Source organism: Staurois parvus, unplaced genomic scaffold (genome assembly GCF_062004578.1).
Source record: "Staurois parvus isolate SC_StPar_1 unplaced genomic scaffold, SC_StPar_1.0 ptg000329l, whole genome shotgun sequence".
In the NCBI taxonomy this organism is placed as follows: Eukaryota; Metazoa; Chordata; class Amphibia; order Anura; family Ranidae; genus Staurois; species Staurois parvus.
Window position 1 is genome coordinate 752,791 of NW_028318125.1, and position 21,653 is coordinate 774,443.

Below are 21,653 nucleotides of genomic sequence, written 5' to 3' on the forward strand. Positions count from 1 at the left end.
AGGCAGGAATACTGTTCATAGTCAGTACAGGCAGCAGGCAGAGATGCAAAACCAGAAATGGTTCTCTGAAAGAAAGAGCTGCCAGCTCTGACACCCATCTTGCAGAAGTGATTGCCACTAGAAACAAAACCTTATGAGTAAACAGGACCAGTGGAATCTCTCTAATAGGCTCAAATGGTGGTTTTTGCAATACCTACAAAACCAAGTTCAGGTCCCAAGGACACAAATGCAACCTGACAGGAGGAGCAATACGCATTACTCCCTGTAAAAAAAAGTGTGAATCAAACAGTGAGAAGCAATGGGCCTCTTGAAAGAAAAAAAAAAAAAAACAGCTAATGCTGAAACCTGACCCTTAATGGTACCAACAGCCAATTTCTTCTCCAACCCTGTTTGAATAAATGACATAATCCTACCAATCACATACTTTCGTGGGTGCCATTTCCTGACCTCACACCAGGAAATGGAATCCTTCCAAGTTCCGTAATAAATGTTCATAGAGACTACCTTTCTAGCACACAATATGATGGGGATGACCTAATCTGATACTCTCCTGTCCTTTAGTATCTGGGTTTCAATAGCCATGCCTCAAATGTAGCGACCGTAAAGCTGGGTGCAATATAGGATCTTGAGACAGCAAATCTGGCGGGTACGGCAGGGACCACAGCCCGTCCACTGCCATCTTCACTATGTTGGTGTACCAGGCCCTGGTATTATTGGAATAGACTCTTCCCGAATCCTGCGTAACAGACATGGTAGCAAATGAGTACGAGGAAAGACATAAATCAGTGAAAACTGGTTCCAAGGAATCACAAACGCATTTACCCCTGCCGCAAGAGGGTCAATTACCCTGGACAAAAAAAGACTAACGTTGTTGTTGAACCTGGATGCCAATAGATTTACGTCCGGGCAACCCCATCACTAACAGATTCCCTTGAAAACCTCAGGATGCAAAGGCCATTCCCCTGGAATCAACAGCTGGTGACTGAGATAATCAGCCTGCCAATTTTCCACCCCTAGAAAGAACACTGCTGACCTACTTGGAAGACATCTCTCTTCCCAGGTCAGAATGTAATTCACCACCTCCTGAGCCCCTCGACTTCTGGTACCATGGCATTGTTGGACAGAATCCTTACAGACGAACCCTGAAGCCTGGATGTCCAATACCTCAAAGCCAGCCTCACTGCCACAATTCCAGGATATTGATGGGTAGAACCGTTTCCCGTGGAAGCCACATTCCCTGAACTGAGGCCTCCTCCAAATTGTGAGTTAGCAACCAAATCAAGCTTCGCAGTACCCTCTGGAGACAGAGACATACAGTAATCCAGGGCCGGAACCTTCTTGTTCCAAACAGACAGAATGCTCCTTTGCAGCAGTCTGGAGTGGAATTGGGCATAGGGAACAGCCTCGAACGAGGACACCATCTTCCCCAGCAACCTCAAACAAATCTGAATTGAAGGATACCCTCTTGGCTTTTAAAATGCAAACCTCAAAACCTCATTCGTCAGAGCACAACATTTTCCTGGAGTGAGAAATACTTTTGCCTGAACCGTGTCTAGGACCATCCCCAAATACTCCTGGCTCTGTACTGGCTAAAGACCTGACCTCTTGAAATTGAGCACCCAGACCAGCTGTTCCAGGACCACATCCTGCTTCAGACCTGGCACCAACTGACTTCTGAGTAACAGATTGTCTAGATAACCTATAACCGATATTCGAGTACTGAGCAGCCCCAACACTGGAGCAAGAATTTTTGTGAAAACTCTGGGAGCCGTGGCCAGCCTAAACGATGGTGTTATGAACTGGAAATGCTGAGCCCCTACCGCAGAAATCTTTGATGAGGAATGAATTTTGGCACATGTAGATATGCATCCTTGATGTCTATGGATGCCAAAAAAACTCCTTCCTGTAAAGCGGCCACTACTGACCAAACAGATTCCATATGAAAAGACCGGACATTTAAAAACGGATTCAGCCGTTTGAGGTCCGAAATGAGCCTTACATCCCCATCTGGCTTTGGGACAGTGAACAAGTTTGAATAAAACCCCTGAAACTTTTCATCCGCAGGAATCCGCTCCATGATCATCCCCTGAGACAATAGGCGATTGAGTGCCTGAAACAAAGCTCTTCTCTGGATTCATCAGTACATATATGGGATATAGTTGCCCAAATCTTCCACAAACAGCCACTCTCCATGAAAGGGAAAACCTTACAATAATTTTTAGCATTGCAGTTCTGCCGACCAACTCTTTAGCCACAAAACCCTGTGCATGTATACTGATAAGAGGGCCAAGTGAGAAGTTTGCTGAAGTGAATCCTTAAGAGCATCCAACTGAAAAAAAAAGCACGTGGAACATCATCCAAATCCTCAGCCGAATAATCCCCCTGCCCTGAAGACCATCCAAGCAACCTCTTGACCCAGTCAGAAAGACTCTGGCAAACGCCAATAGCTGCCACTGCAAGTTGTGTGGCAGAACCTGCCAGGGAGTAAGAAGCCTTAACGAGAGACTCCAGCTTCTTATCTGCTGGATCGTTGAAGACTTGGACATTATCTACAGGACATGTTTAAGACTTATTCAGGGATGAAACAGCTGTAACCACTACAGGCATACCCCATTTCTTAAACTTTTCTTCCATGGGATACAAAAAAAAAAAAAAAATCTTTTTGGTGGAGCAAAAACCTTGTCTGGATGATCCCTATCAGCATACATCATCTGTTCCAGGAGAGGATGTACTGGAAAGGCCTGAACATTCTGTGGAGGTTTCAAAGAGCCCAGAGAGGAATAAGTAACTAAAACCCAAGCGTACCAGATCAGTGAGGTTGTGCACCAATAAGCTATGAGATGGAGATGCAGAAATTGCCTGCTTCAGGCTGTGACCCTTCCTATAGAGAATCCACTGTCTGACCTTCTTCATCCTCAGGTTCCACCCATTCCTGTTCCAGGATTGGTGGCTCTAGTGATAGTGACCTCTCCCGCTTCTTAGCCCTTTGTGAAACAGAGTCAATCATCCCTGGGATCTTATCCTCTAATCCTGCTAAGGCTGAAGCAAGATCCTCCTTAGTTACTTACGCTGATGCAGAAGCATCCGTAGTAGCCACAATGCGAGACAAACGCAGTGGCTCAGGTTGCCCAGTTGCCTGTGGCTTTCAGGAAAGAATACCAAAGCAGAACTTCGACTAGGCTCCTCATGACCTGACAGTGGTGCATTGGTGACCCTTCCTGCCGTCCCTCCCCCCACCCAGCTTTCTGGAAGACATTAGCTCATTAAGTGAGTGCTAAACAAACCACCAAAAATGTAATTGGTGATCTCTAGAGGCAACACTCAATGTCATTTTGAAAAATGGTAGCGTATAAAGAACATAATGCAAATAATCATAGGAAATAGGATACATGAAACAGTTATTGTTAGTCCTTGAAATTTATTTGATTTGTTATATTACAGAAGAGTACTACGCCATTACACAAGTCCACTTAGAGGTAAAGTGGAACGGATACATATTTTGATCGTTATGGTGGTTTGATGGTTTTGTAATGTAAAAACGACTTGTTCAATTGCGCTATATATGATCCCACAAGGGATCAAATAGTTTTTCCCTTATTAAGAAATGGCAGGAGTCTGTTCACAGTGTGAACCCATATGGGGTGACAAGCTCAACCCCAATAAGAGGGTTCCATATCATTATACCAAATGGTTGAGACCAAGCTGCTGCATTCTTGGCAAAGTCACAATAAAACAATACATAGGCACATTATGGTAGGCAATCCACAAAGTATACACAGAGAAGTATGTATGAAATAACATTTGTAAACTACAATACTAGAAAGTGTTGTATCGAAAAATGTAAAAGAAAACAAGGATAAAACAACTTAATAAATATTAAAAAACTGTGATATATTAAGTAACTATCTGTCAATATATGGGGATGAAAGAGTACCTGGTAGGTGTGGAGACTATACAGGATGATTAAAAATACTCATACTGCATAATCTAAAAAAAAAGGGGGGGGGGGGTGGAAGAATGTCAGAACTACAAAAATAAAATAAAAAAATCAGTCAAAACGCATGTGAAACATGCAGTGAGGCTAAATAACTAATAAAGGAAAAAAAAAAAAAAAAAAACACAGTAAGAAGATCTGACCACAACAGGAATTAAAAAAAGTGAGGGGGGGGGGGGTTTAATAAGAACCAAAAAAGTATTTAAAAGCAGCCTTTTTATGAAAAGTCATACAATAAAATACCAAGAATTACAGAATGGTCCACACCTCCAACTCCTCATTCAGATTCCCTGATAACAAAGTATTAAGATGGTATATCCAAAAGGTTTCCCTGCAGCAGAGAGTATGAAACCTCTCCACCGCAGAGTCACGGGGGAACTACTCAAGAACTCAAACAGAGTCCATGGAGCCACTGTGAATAGACTTTAAGTGTCGGTGGACACTACGATCCGTGTTGCCTTCCTCAATCAACCTGTGCTCACCAAATCGTGTCTGGATCGTCCATACTGCCCGGGACACACATAAATGAGGTTGCAGGGACAGAAGAGGCAATAAATGACATAGTCCATAGAGCAACAGAAAAAAGAGTTTTTGGGGTATACGCTGCCCTTAAAACTTTTTCCGATGATCCACAAACGTGTACATTTTTCTTTCTTGCACTAGTACATACCCACAATATTATAGAAAGTTGCTAAGGAATGAGCTGCTAGTTTCTTCATAAATGGTACTCTACTGGGGGAAATTGTTTTATTAGGGGCCCTCCTGTAAACAAACTTGTGTTTGTTGGGGAGAATGGGCTCCAATGTCTTTTGGCAAAATCCCCCAATGCCGAACAAAAATCCTTTTCATCTGTTTAAACCTGCTATGGAACGGAGTTATGAATGGAAGCCACCTACCACATGCTTTCCCGGGGCCCACTACCTGGTTTTCAGTCAGAACTTAAATCCCTTTTAGATTCAGCCCTGGTTGTAAAAATCATCAATAAACGTGAATATTTATGTATAGGGAACATTTTAGGCACCCATATTTTTATCACCTCCCTGAGGTGCTTAAGGATCCCTTACACCCACCAGGGAGACCCACTGTAACCAGCATGGAGAGCATCACTAGCGGACTCTCAGTATATTTCAATTTTTTTTTATCTATAACCTATTGTACAGTCTTTACCTTCATATGTCAGAGATTTTCTACAGTTACTAGACATTCTCAAAAATTATCATTGGGAACCCACCTATCTCTGGTTGTCCAATCACTCTATACCTCCATCCCCCATGAGGTTTGTCTCACTGCCCTCAGTCATTTCCTCACTAAGGAATTCTACCTAAACCCTGCACAGGCAAGTTTCATTGTGGAGGGGGCACGCTTCTAACCACATTTTTGTCTTGCTAACTTTACTATTTAGCCTCAACACGTTTCACATGCGTTTTGGCATATTTTTAATTTTTTTTAGTTCCATTTTGTCATTCCCCGTTCTTCCTCCCCTCCACTTCCATTTTTTAGATTATGCAGTATTAGTATTTTTAAGTATTCTGTATAGTCTCCACACTTGCCAGGTCCCTCTGTACTCTTATTTCCATAGGTTGACAGATAGTTACACTTGCCCTCCTGAGGATTTACCCCTCTTCCTGACCATACAATTTTTTGTGTTACGGCGCTGCGTTACTTTAGCTGAAAATGTGCACTATCATGTGCACATGTGGATTGTGATTTGTCAATACACGTGCCTGTGTATTGTTTTGCTATGACATTGCAAAGAACGCAGTAGCTCGGTCTCTGTGCCTTTTCCTCCTCTCCCTCTTACCTGCCCCACAGGTTATTTAACCCCTTGGAGCCAACGTCACACAAATATGCAGCCTCACAGAACTGGACTTTTTTCCGTGGGGCCGCATATTTGCATACCTGTCTTTCTGCTGGGAGCGTGTCACACAGCGCACTCCCAGCACAAAGACCGGGGTATCACGGAGAGCCCCGGGTCCCGTTCTAACGATAGGGACCCGGGAATCCTTATTACAGGTCACATGATCACTGTGATGGCTTCTGATTGACTGTCACAGTGATCAGTCACTGTACAGCCTGCTCCCCTTGTTTTGTTTTTTTTCTCTATGAATGGAGGAGAGAGATACATTGTATCTCTCTAACATCTTGCAAACAGAAAAAAAAATGTTCGCTTTAAAAAAAAACAAAAAAAAAGTAAATATTTAAAAATAAAATAAAAACTAAAGAAAAAATACCTAGATCAAGGTTTGATCTAGTTCAGTGCCAGGGATAGTGTTTGGATCAAGGTCAGGGTCAAAGGTCAGGATTATCATTATTTTTTTAAATTGGTATCAGTGTCAATGTGTTTTAAGGAAAAAAAACCAAAAAAAAACCTAAGAAACAAAATGCGCACTATTGTTTCTGGGCTGTACTATGGGTATAAACAACAAATAATGTACACATATATGGTATCGCTGTTATGGTTGTAACAAGAAACACACAGCTAAATAAAAAAATATATATTTTTGTTTACTATTTTGGGACAGTTTTCCTTTGGTAATAAAAAAAAAAAAATCAGGAGATATCCATTACCCTCAAATAAAATCCCAATCTGTCCTGAAAATAAAACAAGGTATAATTCACCTGGATATACAAAGTAGTTGTGATGATATGTATGGTTTTACTAACACATGTCAACATTGCAAAATTACGCTTAGGCAATAAGATTTGTTTTACCCTTAGGCGTGAAGTGGTTAAACTAATAGCTACAGGCTATCCCTATGCATTTGCAAAAGAGAGCGGAGACCCTTGAAACGCATTATTATGCTTGCCTCTTCTGACAGTGCTGCTAGAGACGCCATCAGCTTTTTAATTCACACTATCTGCTGGCCCATTGGAGCCCCTGCTGCTGCATGCTTGGCGGTCATTTATTGCCTCTGTTTACCTTCAGCAGATCAGATCTGGTGTTTCAACCTGCTGTGTCATTATCCACTGCTTTTTGCTATCACCATATAAACACAGCATGAGGAAAGTACTGCCAATAACTGGCAAGTGTGAAAAGAGACATCTACACTGATCAGGGCACTAATGATCAGTGCACTGATTAACAGTGCAGCCCCAAAAGTTCCCGTCAGTGCTGCCAATCTGTGCCCAGCAGTACTACCAATCTGTGTCTTTTAGTGCTGCCTATTAGTTCCCTTCAGTGCCTATCATTGCTGCCTATCATTACAGCCTCATCAGTGCCGCCTCATGAATGCCCACCAGTGCCGCCTCAAATGCCCACCAGTGCCACCTCATCAATGCCCACCAGTGCCGCCTCATCAGTGCCCTTCAGTGCTGCCTATCAGTGAAGGAGAAAAATTATCTGTGCAAATTTTTATAATGGAAACAAAGAAAATCTTTTTTTTTTTTTATTTATGGTCTTGTTTGTTTAGCAACAGATAAAACCCTGAGTGGTATTTAATCACCACCAAAATAACTCTCTATTTGTGTGGAAATTATTAAAAAAAATCCATATGGACAGTGTTGCATGACTGCGCAATAGTCATTCAAACTGTGACAGCATTGGAAGCTGAAAACTGGCCTGGGCAGGAAGGGGGGTAAAAGTGCCCAGTAGGCAAGTTGCAAGAAACCTTCTTATAATCCCGCCAGGGGAAAATAGTGCAAAGACTACAAATGTCCTGGGTGCAGCGCTAAAATAGTGTAAAAATTAAATAAGACACGGAATTCTTTAAAATTTCTTCTATGACCACATCCTACATGGATAAAGTGCTAACTACGTCACTAATTCATTACACAATACTACAAAATGCTCTCATAACATACAGTCCACATATATTTCATCTTGGGCAAATAAATAATACAGTGCCTCTTCCAAAGAAAGTGCTTCCACCAATAAAGCGCTTCTTCCAAAACAGTGCCTCTCAATCACAAAGTGCTACACTCTTTCGAGGTTTACCCCAGACAACAGTGCGAGTAGGAGACCTGGGGGAGAGGAAGTTTGTACAAAAGAGCTTGGGACTTTCTTATTTCATAGGGTATCACACAAGATTTGGGAAGTACTACTCACAAAGGGTGAGGTGAATGGAGTTTTGACGCATGAGCACGTTGTGATTAATGAGAAACACTGTTTTGGAAGAGGCATTGTATTACGTACAGTGGGGCAAAAAAGTATTTAGTCAGCCACCAATTGTGCAAGTTCTCCCACTTAAAAAGATGAGAGAGGCCTGTAATTGGCATCATAGGTAGACCTCAACTATGAGAGACAAAATGAGAAAAAAAATCCAGACAATCACATTGGCTGATTCGGAAAGAATTTATTTGCAAATTATGGTGGAAAATAAGTATTTGGTCACCTACAAACAAGCAAGATTTCTGGCTCTCACAGACCTGTACCTTCTTCTTTAAGAGGCTCCTCTGTCCTGCACTCATTACCTGTATCAATGGCCCCTGTTTGAACTTGTTGTCAGTATAAAAGACACCTGTCCACAACCTCAAACAGTCACACTCCAAACTCCACTATGGTGAAGACCTAAGAGCTGTCGAAGGACACCAGAAACAAAATTGTAGACCTGCACCAGGCTGGGAAGACTGAATCTGCAATAGGCAAGCAGCTTGGTGTGAACAAATCAACTGTGGGAGCAATAATTAGAAAATGGAAGACATACAAGACCACTAATAATCTCCCTCGATCTGGGGCTCCACGTAAGATCTCACCCCGTGGGGTCAAAATGATCACAAGAATAGTGAGCAAAAATCCCAGGACCAGACTGGGGGACCTTGTGAATGACCTGCAGAGAGCTGGGACCAACGTAACAAAAGCTACCATCAATAACACACTACGCCGCCAGGGACTCAGATCCAGCAGTGCCAGACGTGTCCCCCTGCTTAAGCCAGTACATGTCCGGGCCCGTCTGAAGTTTGCTAGAGAGCATTTGGATGATCCAGAAGAGGATTGGGAGAATGTCATATGGTCAGATGAAACCAAAATAGAACTGTTTGGTAGAAACACAACTCGTCGTGTTTGGAGGAGAGAGAATGCTGAGTTGCATCCAAAGAACACCATACCTACTGTGAAGCATGGGGGTGGCAACATCATGCTTTGGGGCTGTTTCTCCGCAAAGGGACCAGGACGACTGATCCATGTACAGGACATAATGAATGGGGCCATGTATCGTGAGATTTTGAGTGAAAACCTCCTTCCATCAGCAAGGTCATTGAAGATGAAACGTGGCTGGGTCTTCCAACATGACAATGATCCCAAATATACCGCCTGGGCAAGGAAGGAGTAGCTTCGTAAGAAGCATTTCAAGGTCCTGGAGTGGCCTAGCCAGTCTCCAGATCTCAACCCCATAGAAAACCTTTGAAGGGAGTTGAAAGTCCGTGTTGCCCAGCGACAGCCCCAAAACATCACTGCTCTAGAGGAGATCTGCATGGAGGAATGGGCCAACATACCAGCAACAGTGTGTGCCAAACTTGGGAAGACTTACAGGAAACGTTTGACCCTCTGTCATTGCCAACAAAGGATATATAACAAAGTATTGAGATGAACTTTTGATATTGACCAAATACTTATTTTCCACCATAATTTGCAAATAAATTCTTTCCAAATCAGCCAATGTGATTGTCTGGATTTTTTTTCTCATTTTCTCTCTCATAGTTGAGGTCTACCTATGGTGCCAATTACAGGCCTCTCTCATCTTTTTAAGTGGGAGAACTTGCACAATTGGTGGCTGACTAAATACTTTTTTGCCCCACTGTATATGCACAAGAAAAAATATTCGTGGATTGCATGTTATGGACATTCTAATGTGAATACATTGTAGTATTATGTAATGAATTAGTGACATGTAGTTGGAAACACTAACACTTTATAGGCTACTTTCACACTCCTCATATCAAAAATGCATATGCGTTTTTGCCATATCGCATTAAATTTAATGCATAACACAATGTGTTGCCGAGTTTGTGTTCTGTTTTCCCCCTATCACTTCCCACTATGCTAATGCGGTTTTCATGTGATTTCCAGTGACTTGCATACGATTTTGATGCAAATTTAGAAGTCGCATCAGCATAGATAAGGAGCATTCCTATGTGACTTGGTTCACAAGGATGTGGTGTAATCTCTATGCGTTTTCAAGTGTGATTTCAGGAGCAGTTGTAGTGCGATTCTGCAGCAATTCTGCTGCGATTTTACATAGCTGCGATCTCTGTTTTGGTTAATTATTTGACATTAGGAAGGTGCATCTCGCACTGAAATCATATTGCATTTGAACATCTATGCGTTTTGACTGCGGTTTCTATTAAAGTCTATGAGGCTCAAAAATGCACTGCATCGCACCAAACACGCACAAGACCTTTTTGGAGAACGCATTGCATTTGGAAAGCATAGGTACGATCGACCTCCATAGAAAGCCATGTTCTCTCCCTTGACATGCGATTCTATGCCTGCTGGAATGCACGAGAATCATATCAGTGTGAACCAGGGCTGATGGGTGAGTGTGTTTTTTTAACCCTCACCTCTCCCCCCCGGTCATCCTTGCTGCCTAAGTTCACACTGCAGCAATTTGATTCTTCCTTTGATCAATCGACACTTCAATCGATCCTTTGATTAAGGGTAGGAAAGATCAATTGATTGAAGGAAGGATACAAGGAAGGCTCCAAAATCGCAGTTGTAGCAAAATCGATGAAGGGAGGAGAAGTGAGGGTTAAAAAATAACCACTCATCCATCAAGGTTGCATAGGAATGCTTCAATGCTGATGTGACTTCTGGGAGATAACAGAGGTCTATGGAGCAGAAATTGCACTTAAGTCCGAAAAAAAAAAAAAAAAAAACCTTTTCCAAAAACAATTCATTTGCATCGATTAAAAGGGCACCATCAAGGCCTGACTTGAAATTTGCAGAGCCTTCCAGAGGATTTTGCTGTAGGACTTACAGACGACATGGTGCAACTTCAGAGAAATTTTAAAGCTACCGATAAGATACAATCCAATGAAACTTTGATGGATCATTTTTTTTTTTTTTTTTTTTTTTAAACCCTCACCTCCCTGGTAATCCTTGCTACCCAAAAACTTCCTCCTAAGCACATTCTATTAACATCTAAGCGTACTGGAAATGCACGTTCCCCTTGCTTTTTTGGCCACGTGTTTCCAAAACGCGGGTTAACGTACATTTGTAAACACGCAGATGTGAATGCAGGCCAATTGTTACTGACACTGCAGTTAGCAGACGCGTGTTTTGCTGCCAAAATGTACAACGCTTCACAACCGAAAGGTTTCTTGAGCTACTTTGGGTTGTTTGTTGCGAGTAGGGCAGCCCTATGCGCAATGCATGTTTACACATGAAAAACACGCAAAAAAACAACCCAAAAAACTCAGGTGTGAATGAGATGTGCTAGGGAGGAAGTTTTTACGCAGCAAGGATGAACAGTTAGGAGAGGCGAGAGTTAAAATAAAAACGCACTGCCTCAGAAATCACTGAAATTAAAACAAAATGTTACACTTGCTTGCAATTTTACATTGAAATCTATGAAAGTTGTGCAGCAAAAGAATCACTCAAAAGTAGTACAAGTAGTATTTTTTTTTTTGTCGCAGCAACTCAAGTTGTGGCAATTAATCCAAAACCCATTAAAATCTACATGTTTTTACATATAGGTTTTACATGTCGTCAGAACATCGCAAGTCGCTTGAAAGTCGCTCTTGTGTAAACCAGGCCTGAATATGTTATTTCCCTTGTCATGCAATTCTGTGAACCTGGGCTTGAGCAATTCCACAGGTGCTTTGTGTTTTGATGAGTCTTTCATTCATTTCAATGTAGGTATGTTTTTTGGTGCATATTTTAATAATGCACCAAAAATGCAGCAAGCAGCACTTTGGAACTCTTCACACTGGTAAGTTGTGGGTGCATTTTTCAAAGGATTTATTGGTCGATGCATTTTTCTTCAGGTTTTCTTCCGTTTTGGCGGTAAAAAAAGCGGATCAGTGTGAAAGAAGCCATAGATGCAGGATGTGGTCATATAAGGAATTTTAAAGCGCACTGCATCTAATTAATTTTATTTATTTTAGCACTGCACCAGGTTCTTTGTAGGTTCTGCAACACAGTACACAGAAGTCTAGAATGTGCCACAATCCAGAGCCCAGTGCCCAAAAGCCACATTCCAGGCGAATGTGAAATTTGTTTTTAGGTATGGCCTCCAAAGCTATTGCTGAGGATATGCCAATTCAGATAGGGGTAGTATAGAGACTAGTTCAAGCAGTGTTTCTGAAGCCTTGATTGAAGTCATTGAGAAACAAAAAGTGTAAAAGGGCTAACACAAATATAGGAATAGTTCAAATTTTGTTTAGTAGATTTGAGAAGAAGTTGCATAAACTCCTAGAACACTAGCAAAAAACTGAAGAATGATGTTTAAAGATGGGCTTACTTAATGTTTTGGTTTGCCAACATTCCCACCTCCCAATGGTGACGGTATAACCCAGTTGACTAAGAAATGTCAACATTCCTGTATCTCTTAAAAGAGAAGTATGGCCAAAGTTTTTTATGGATATTTCTCTGGGCTCCTGTGATCCAGAGTCAGCTGACTGAGGGATAAAGCACCCCTGTCGGCTGATGTCACAGAGACACTCGAGGCTCTGTAACCATATTGTAGGGATCCTCCCATCTGCTTAAGCTGGCTCCAGTGCTCAGCTTACAGCCAAAGCCAACTGGGTTTGCCCTCTCTCCTGCTCGTCACTCCAGTGAGAGCTGGAAGGGCAGAAAAGAGAGCAGTGACTGTCACCTTTCTCTGCTCAGAGTTGACTGAGAACCAAACAATCAGCAGCCATGTGCTCAGTCAGCTTTGAGCAGAGAGAGGTGACGGTCAGTCACTGCTCTCTGCTCTGCCATTCCAGTACTCACTGCAGTGCCAAGCAGGAGAGAAGGTGGGCCCAGTTGGCATGGGCTGTAAGCCAAGGACTGAGAGCCAGAGCCAGCTGTTAATCAGGCAGCTGGGAGGAACCCGACAATATGGTCGGGATTCTTCCAGAGCCTGGAGTGTCTTTGTGACATCAGCCAACAGCAGGCTCTAGCCACTTGTCGAGTTATTCTGGGTCACAGGAGTGCAAAAGTACATCCGTGGGACCCAGAGAAGTATGACCAAAAACTGTGGAGATGCTTCTCTGTTAGCAAGTAGTAAATGAGTTAAAAACTTGACCTCCACAGTTACCGGGACTCTGAAGCATTTTATGCTAAAGGTTACGGATACATAGGGTTGTAGAGGGATTCTCGGAAGCTTTATCTCACTCTGTTCTCTTTCCTAGCAGACACCAGACAGCCTTTCAGCATTCTAATGTAAACAAAAAACACTTAACAGCTTAACCACTTCCTGTCTGCCCGCAGTGTACTGCGGCCAGGCGGCAGCTACAGGCAAAGCGGTGTACCCGTACACCACTCTGGCTGTACGTCCCCCCCGCCTGCGACTGCTGTGTCCAGTGGACACAGAGGAATGAAGATCCCGGTGATCATGTGATCCTTATGCTATCACATGATCACTATGTAAGCAAAGCTGTTATGAATCAATGTCATTCATAACAGCTCTGCTTCTCTTCCTAGTGAGCTGTGATTGGCCCACAGCTGTCACAGGATACATGGGGACAATCACAGAACTCTGTACCATATGACCAGCTCCTGCCAATCACAGATCACTATCCTGAGCTAACAAAAACTTACCTTAAGCTTTGCATTGCAGGAGAAATTATCTTTATTTCTCCTGCAAAGGAAAGTGTAAAAAAAAAACAATAATAAAATCCCTGATCAGGGTCAGTAAGCATCCCACGCTGCCAGGGTTAGCTAGAATTAGATTGCCCGCACACTATCGCACTCACGCTATAGTTCGCTGATCACCGCCATTACTAGTTTAAGTGTTTGTATGGATCAATATATTGATCATGAACAGAACTATACTAGTGCCTCCTTTGTATAGTGTCAACAAAAATGCAGAGTTAGCAGGATCGGCCCCATTCGCTGACAGCACTAGCATTTAGCCCCTCTGCTGTTTTTCACAGATGATTTGTATTAATTGATTGCGGGCTAAGGCAATTTATACGCTCAACAATACATCGCCGTCCACCCAAATTCAGCTCTTGTCAGACAATTCGTATGGAAACCTATCACGGTTTCTGCATTTCAAACTCTTTTGGGCCTAACCCTCAACATAGGCATTACAGAAAAGAATGAATTGTGGTTATGTTGATCCACAGAGCTGATTCATCGTATGCCTGTGTTCTCTGCTGTTACATATATGCCCAACATGCACCAGCAATGTACTGGTACGTCGCTGGACTTTGAGTGGTTATACCGGGATGATGCCTGCAGCTACAGGCATCATCCTGATATTGTGTTTTTCAGCAAAAACAATCCTAGTGGCCAATTAGCTGAATTGCTTTTTTACTAGCAGTGGGAAGGGACACCCCCCCCCCCCGCTGCTGCCTTCCACAGTTTTCTTGGGCTCTCCTGTCCCACATGGGAATCCGAGAATGCAGCCAGCAGTTGACCATAGAGCTGGTCAGAGACCAGATTGGCTCCAATCATATCTATAGTCTAAGAAATCAGAAGCTACAAGCATTTCATCACTTCAGTTTCGCAGGATATAAAAAGTGCCATTTGTACATTGGGAAAGCATCTGATCACACTGATCTTGGTGAGATTAGATAATGTAAGGGCAGAGGAGATATCTAGAGTCTGATACAGCCCACATTTCTCAAAAAAGAATATATGACAATGTCCATTGAAGTTATAGGGGATATTTGCATTCCCTGTGAAAGCATTATTTGAAAAAAAAAAGGGGGGACAGTGTAAAAATTAAACAAAAAAAAAAAAATCAAACTAAAAACAAAAAAAAAAAAACCACCCTTGCCCCCCTGCATGCACAAGCAATGACACCGTGCAGGTATGTAAACAGTGGTTGCACCATGCATGTGAGGTTTCGCTGCAAACGTCACATCGAGGGCAGTAATTCTAGCACTAAACCTCCTGTGTAAATTTACATTGGTGACCTGTAAAGGCTTATGTACTTTGTTGCCATTGCACGGGCATGCGCAATTTTAAAGCATGTCATGTTTGGTATCTATTTACTCAGCGTAACATCTTTTATAGTGTATCACACAATTTGGCAGGATATTCTGTTTTTGTGCATTAAAATGCTAAAAAGTGTATTTTTCCCAAAAGATTTGCGTTTTGCTGCGCAAATACTGTGTGACAAAAAATGTATTTGTTTTATTCTCTAGGGCCTTTGCTTTAAAAAATATATATATGTTTGGGGGTTCAAAATAATTTTCTAGCAGAAAAACAGTTTTTTCATGTGAACAAAAAGTGTCAGAAAAGGCTTGGTCTTCAATAGTGGGTGATGAGTGGCATAAACTTCAAATGTTGGCCCTGAAATGCCAGGATAGTAGAAGCAACACCTCAAAATAACCCATTTTGGAAAGTAGACACTCCAAGGCATTTGCTAAGATTATAGCGCAAAAAATAAAAAACCGCAGAGGTGATCAAATACCACCAAAAGAAAGCTCTATTTGTGTGAAAAAAGTATATCAATTTCATTTGGGTACAGCACTGCATGACTGTGCATTTACTAGCTGAAATAGCGCAGAGAAAAACAGCAAAAAATAGTCTGGTCAGGAAGGGGGGTAAATCCTCAGGAGGGCAAGTGGTTAAGGACTGCCCTATAGCAGATATACTGCTAGAGGGCAGCACCTGTGCGCAAAATCATGTATATATACGTGATTTTGCATTTCCGGGTAGGGGGCGCATGCAAGCACTACCCGTGCCACCATTCACAGCTGTGAATGTCAATCACCGGGTCCCGGCAGTTAATTACCCGCCAGCGCTCGCGGTGTTTACCGAGCATCTCTGACAGGGAGGAAGATTGTTTTGTTTACAAAACGATCTTCCTTCTTGTCAGCCCGAGCACATTGCTCGGGATGGCTTGCACAGTACAGCCATCCCGATCAGTGTGCCTATAGTGAAGAACATACACCCCGCCCCCTAGTAAACCACTCCCAGCACATAGTTAACTCTTTGTTTGCCCCTCACATTAACCCCTTCCTGCCCAGTGGCATTAGTACAGTGTCAGTGCTTTTTTTTTTTTTTTTAAACACTGAACACGGTATTGGTGTCACTGAAGATGTCAGTGACACCCAGTTAGTTCCCCCCCAGTGTCAGAATGTCCACCGCAGTCGCTGATTGCCACCATTACTAGTAGTCAAGACATGTCGCAGAATACATTTTGGCCTAAATTTATGACAAAATCTGATTTTTTAAAAGTTTTTTTTACTGGATATGTTTAATAGCAAAATATTGTTTTTTTCTCAAAATGGTCGGTCTTTTTTTGCTTGTAGTGCAAAAAATAAAAACCGCACAGGCAATTAAATACCTCCGAAAGAAAGCTCAAGTCGTGAGGGAAAAAAAGGACATCAATTTCATTTGGGTGCAGTGTTGCATGACCGCGCAATTGTCAGTGAAAATAATACAGAGCCGGAACGCAAAAAATGGCCTAGTCCTGAAGGTGGGTAAAACCTCAGGAGGGCAAGTGGTCAAAAGGGTGCCAAGTCTTTGTTGGGAGAGAGAAAAGAGGGTGACAAAGCTTCCAAGAATCTAATTAAAACTGATCCACTGCATCTTTGTTCTGAACTCTAGAGATGAAATGTTTCACAGTGCCATAGAGACTTAAGACTTATTCACACAGGCAGCCAAGGGGTGGTAAATAGTTGAGCACTAGTTGAAAGAAGATGATACAGCACCTCCGGGACACACTGCGGTTGCGATGATTTGTGATTGTGGATAAATGAAACCCCATCATTATCAGCAGGCAGTATTACCATTCACCCATTTTCAGTGCAGTAGTTCCACCTTTTTAGGGTTAAAACAGGAGGTGAAGAACCAAAATATCTTACCTCAGTTGACTGTCAACTGTCTTCTGAAAAGTGATCCACAGTAGAGAGCTTTTTAGGAGTGTGGCAAGGATGGCAGGGGTAATGTGTGTTATAGAGTGTATGAATACATTGGCAGTGACATGGTATACCACAATCCAGCCTCCCCCTGCTCTCCATCTACATATACAGCCACTGTGTGTTGTACAGCCCCTACTTTTCCATGGAGGCTGACTACATAGGGGAAGGAAATAGGAGGCTGTGACATTATGGCGGATGCAGAGGGCAGGGAGTTGTATCCATCTCACTGAATGAGAAAGAGCCTCTTAACTAAAAAAAAGCAACCAAAACACTGTTGAGGTGGAGCAACAAAGAGTACCTGTGACGAAAATCATGCTTGGTGACATGCATCAGCAGCCTGTAGAGGAGCTTTGGCTTAACAGGGTTGGGAGTTAGGGACTTCTCTAACGAATAAGACAGTGAAGAAGCAGGGTGTGCAGTGTCCTCATAGTTCACAAGTGTCTACAGCTGCCAACCATTTTTACAGTGTGGGCAGCAGGCAGAAGCTACCTCCCCTCCCTCACTCCTTCCCAGCTTCAGGATGCAAAGCAGGAAGAGACAAAGGCACATCCATGCCTCAATCACACCTGCAGACAAAGTAACTGAAAGGGGACACGTCTAGCCGAGCAGATCTGTGCTCGGTTAGATGGTGTTAAGGGCAGGGGAGAGAATTGAGTCTATTAGAACCCTAATGTCTCAAAAAAAAAAAAAAAAAAAAGAGAAAGGACCTGTCACCTGCCCAATGCTATCACATAAGAATTTAAAATAAATAAATAGGTTTTTAAAAAATTAAATATAATAAACCGTAATAAAAAAAATGTCATAACCTCCGTCGCCCTGTACACATTTGCAAACGCATGCCCAAGGTTACGCATGCATATGTAAACTGCAGTCGCACCACACGTGTTTGATCACCACAATCGTCAGAGTAAGGGTAATATTTCTAGAACAAGAGCTCCCGGTTAACTCTAAACTGATGAGCTGTATGGAGGTTTTTGCTTTTTGAAAAATTTGCTCTAGGGACAAACTAGTTAAAGTAAATGTTAGATTATTAACACTCACCAATCTCTGCTACCATTGTGATGGAAATAGGCAATATTTATAGACGGGTCGTTTATTGGCTGAATTTTCGTCCGCACGAAAAAACGTCCGACATTCACGCCGTTAGTGGGGCCAGCCCGTCGGCCATTTTTCGCAGATCTTCACATTTATTTTTATCGGTCATGCTGGAAAATGCACAAAAAAGGCCGGTTTTTGTGGACATTGGTGGCAAAATCGGCAACGGAGCCGACCGATTTTTCATTTATTGGCCACCTGCCTTACTGCTCAAAAATATGTGATTATGTGCAGGCCATTATCCTGGCCACAGGTTCACATGGTTACGTAAATCCTTCTGTGCTAGAAGGTTTCATCCCTTTCTCTACTAACCCCTACAAAAAGTATAGTTATAGATTCAAGCTGCCTTGGTTAATAAAATACACTTTCCACAGTACAATAACTAAAGGGTGGACTGATGCTTGGAAGATAATGCACATGAAGGCATCTAAGGAGAACGTCAAACTGTAACTATGGAAATTTCTAGTACTAGGCAATTTTGTAATATTTTCATTTTCAACTTGTCTCTATTTACAAAAACAATCTGGTTGAAATTGCTAGAAAAGCTGTAGACCAGCTTTATCATTTTAACCAGCAGATAGGCGCTAAAAGCAGTCAAATAATACACTTACATACATACATACAGTTAAGGATATAAGTATTTGATCCCCTGCTGATTTTGAATGTTTGCCCACTCTCAAAGAAATGATCAGTCTAAAAATAGAGTGGTGGGTGTATTGTAACACTGAGAGACAGAATAGCAACAGAAAATTCAAAAGAAATGCATGTCTAACAAATTATGCACTGATTTGTATGTTCATGAGGGAAATAGGTATTCGATCCCCTTCACAAAACATGACTTCGTACTTGGTGGCAATCACAGAGTTCAGATGTTTCCCGTAGTTGGCCACCAGGTTTGCACACATCTCAGGAGGGATTTTGGACGACTCCTCTTGGAAGATCCTCTCCAAGTCATTTAGGTTTGGAGGCTGACGTTTAGCAACTCGAACTTTCAGTTCCCTCCAAAGATTTTCAATCGGATTAAGGTCTGGAAACTGGCTAGGCCACTCCAGGACCTTAACGTGCTTCTTCTTGAGCCACTCCTTTGTTGCCTTGGCCATGTGTTTTGGGTCATTGTCATGCTGGAACACCCATCCACGACCCATTTGCAATGCCCTGGCTGAGGGAAGAAGGTTCTCACCCAAGATCTGACGGTGCATTGCTCCATCCATCGTCCCTTTGATGCAGAAAGATTCCACCACATTTGACAGTTGGGATGGTGTTCTTGAGGTCATAGGCAGCATTCCTCCTCCTCCAAACACGGCGATTTGAGTTGATGCCAAAAAGCTCAATTTTGGTCTCATCTGAACACAACACTTTCAATCTGCATCATTCAGATGTTCAGTGGAAAACTTCAGACGGGCCTGAACATGTGCTTTCTTGAGCAGAGGGACCTTGTGGGCACTGCAGGATTTCAATCCTTGTCTCCTGCCTGGATATCATTGACAAGATCCTCATATGTAGTTCTGGGATGATTCCGCAATGTTCTCATGGTCATTGACACTCCACGAGGTGAGGTGAGATCTTGCATGGTGCTCATGACCTAGGGAGACTGGCAGTTGTTTTGTGCTTCTTCCATTTGTGAATGATTGCACCAACTGTTGTCAACTTCTCACCAAGCTGCTTGGCGATAGTTTTGTAGCCCAGTCCAGCCTTGTGTAGGTCTACAATCTTGTCCCTGACATCCTTGGACAGCTCTTTGGTCTTTGCCATGGTGGAGAGTTTGGAATCTGAATGTTTGATTGCTCCTGTGGACAGGTGTCTTTTATACAGGTAACAAAATGAGATTAGCAGCACTCCCGTTAAGAGACTGCTTCAAATCTCAGCTTGTTACCTGTATGAAAGATACCTGGTAGCCAGAAATCCTGCTGAATGATAGGGGATCAAATACTTATTTCCCTCATGAACATGCAAATCAGTGCATAATTTGTTAGACATGCATTTCTTTTGAACTCTGTCTCTCAGTGTTACAATACACCTACCAAATCGATTTTTAGACTGATTATTTCTTTGTGAGTGGGCATTCAAAATCAGCACGGGATCAAATACTTATTTCCTTCCCTGTACATATATATATATATATATATATATATATATATATATATATATATATACACATACTATATATATATATATATATATATATATATAGTATGTGTATATATATATATATATATATATATATATATATATACACACATACACACACACACTTCTCTCTAGACAGTTGCATTAGATAATAAAACTTCACCTTTGTATGTTTAAACAAGTATAAAAAAATATATATTCACATTCTGTTCTAGGAAATTTGATATAGGAGACATCACAGTTGAAGAGAAGATGAGTAAGGTGAAAAAGGAACACACCTTTCCATTATGTGGCATTTTAAACAAAGTTCACATTTAAAAATCAATAAAAGCTTCTTACACTCTTGAGTCCCTTGTCGGAAACTGCTGTTTATCTGCTGAAACATAGACTGACACCCTTTTTCAAAAGCTGGAAGGACAATGCCCTGAAAAGCTTCTCGATATGCAGTCTGAATTGGTATTTGAAGAGAATCTGCAGTTGCCCGACCAATGGCATCAGTAATATTCTGTAAAATAAAGATGAATATTTACAGACAAGGCTTAATGGGACTAAATTCTAATCACTCTTACAAAAATATCAGAATCATTTGTCTTTTAACACACTATCATAATAATTCAGTCCAGCATTAAAATGACAGAATCACATGGCTTTAATAAAAGTATCCTTGGACTTAAAAATTAGGACTTTTGGCTTACCTACAAAATCCTTTTTTTGGAATACAAAGGAGACAGGGTGTCTTCAAATTCATAAAAATTGGGTTACCGTGTCAACTATAGGTGAATGAACTCTGAACAAAAAAAAGGCAGGCTTCCTGCCTAGACTATCCCCAATCAGTACAACACAGCCTCAGTTCAAGATCAAAAAAGTAAGAATTATAGAAAGAGGGAAGGTGTCCCTATGTGCTGTGATGTATTCCGAGAAAAGATAAGGATTTTACAGGTTTAAAAAAAAAAAAAAAAAAGGATACATCACAAGGTACAGGGTTTCTTCATATTCATAATAAATGGGATCCCAAAGAAATATGAGAGGGCGGGCAACACAGCACAATGGCAACAACTTTAACCCCATGACATTACCGTATGCAAATTCGCAGCCTCACAGAACTGGGCTTTTTTCCCTGGGGCAGCTAATTTGCATACCTGTCTTTCTGCTTGGAGCATTCCACACGGAGCACTCCCAGCACAAACACCGGGGTGTCACCGAGTTCCCCGGGTATCGTTGTAATGATCGGAACTCATGATTCCAGGTCACCTGGTCGCTGTGATAGCCTCTGATTGGCTATCACAGTGATCAGTCATTGTAAAGCCCAACCCTCTTGTTTTCCCTCTGAATGGAGGAGAGAGATAAAATGTATCTCTCTCTGTCCTTTCAGAGAGAAAAAAAAAAGAAGTATGTGTAAAAATAAATAAATAAAAATAATTAAAAAAATAAAAAAATAAACAAATACCTAGATCAAGATTTGATCTAGGTTTCTGCC

The 21,653-nt window shown here is 41.9% G+C and overlaps 1 protein-coding gene across 1 annotated transcript in view; it reads right to left on the bottom strand.

Moving 5' to 3' along the window:
* LOC149457275 (enhancer of mRNA-decapping protein 4-like) overlaps positions 1–21,653 on the bottom strand; it is a gene marked incomplete at its 5' end in the record, with an annotated part of 340,946 nt that overhangs the window by 179,092 nt on the left and 140,201 nt on the right. The window contains one exon of the mRNA XM_089683949.1: positions 20,516–20,681. Coding sequence (XP_089540075.1) covers positions 20,516–20,681 — 166 coding nt within the window. The remainder of the gene's footprint in view (positions 1–20,515; positions 20,682–21,653) is intronic.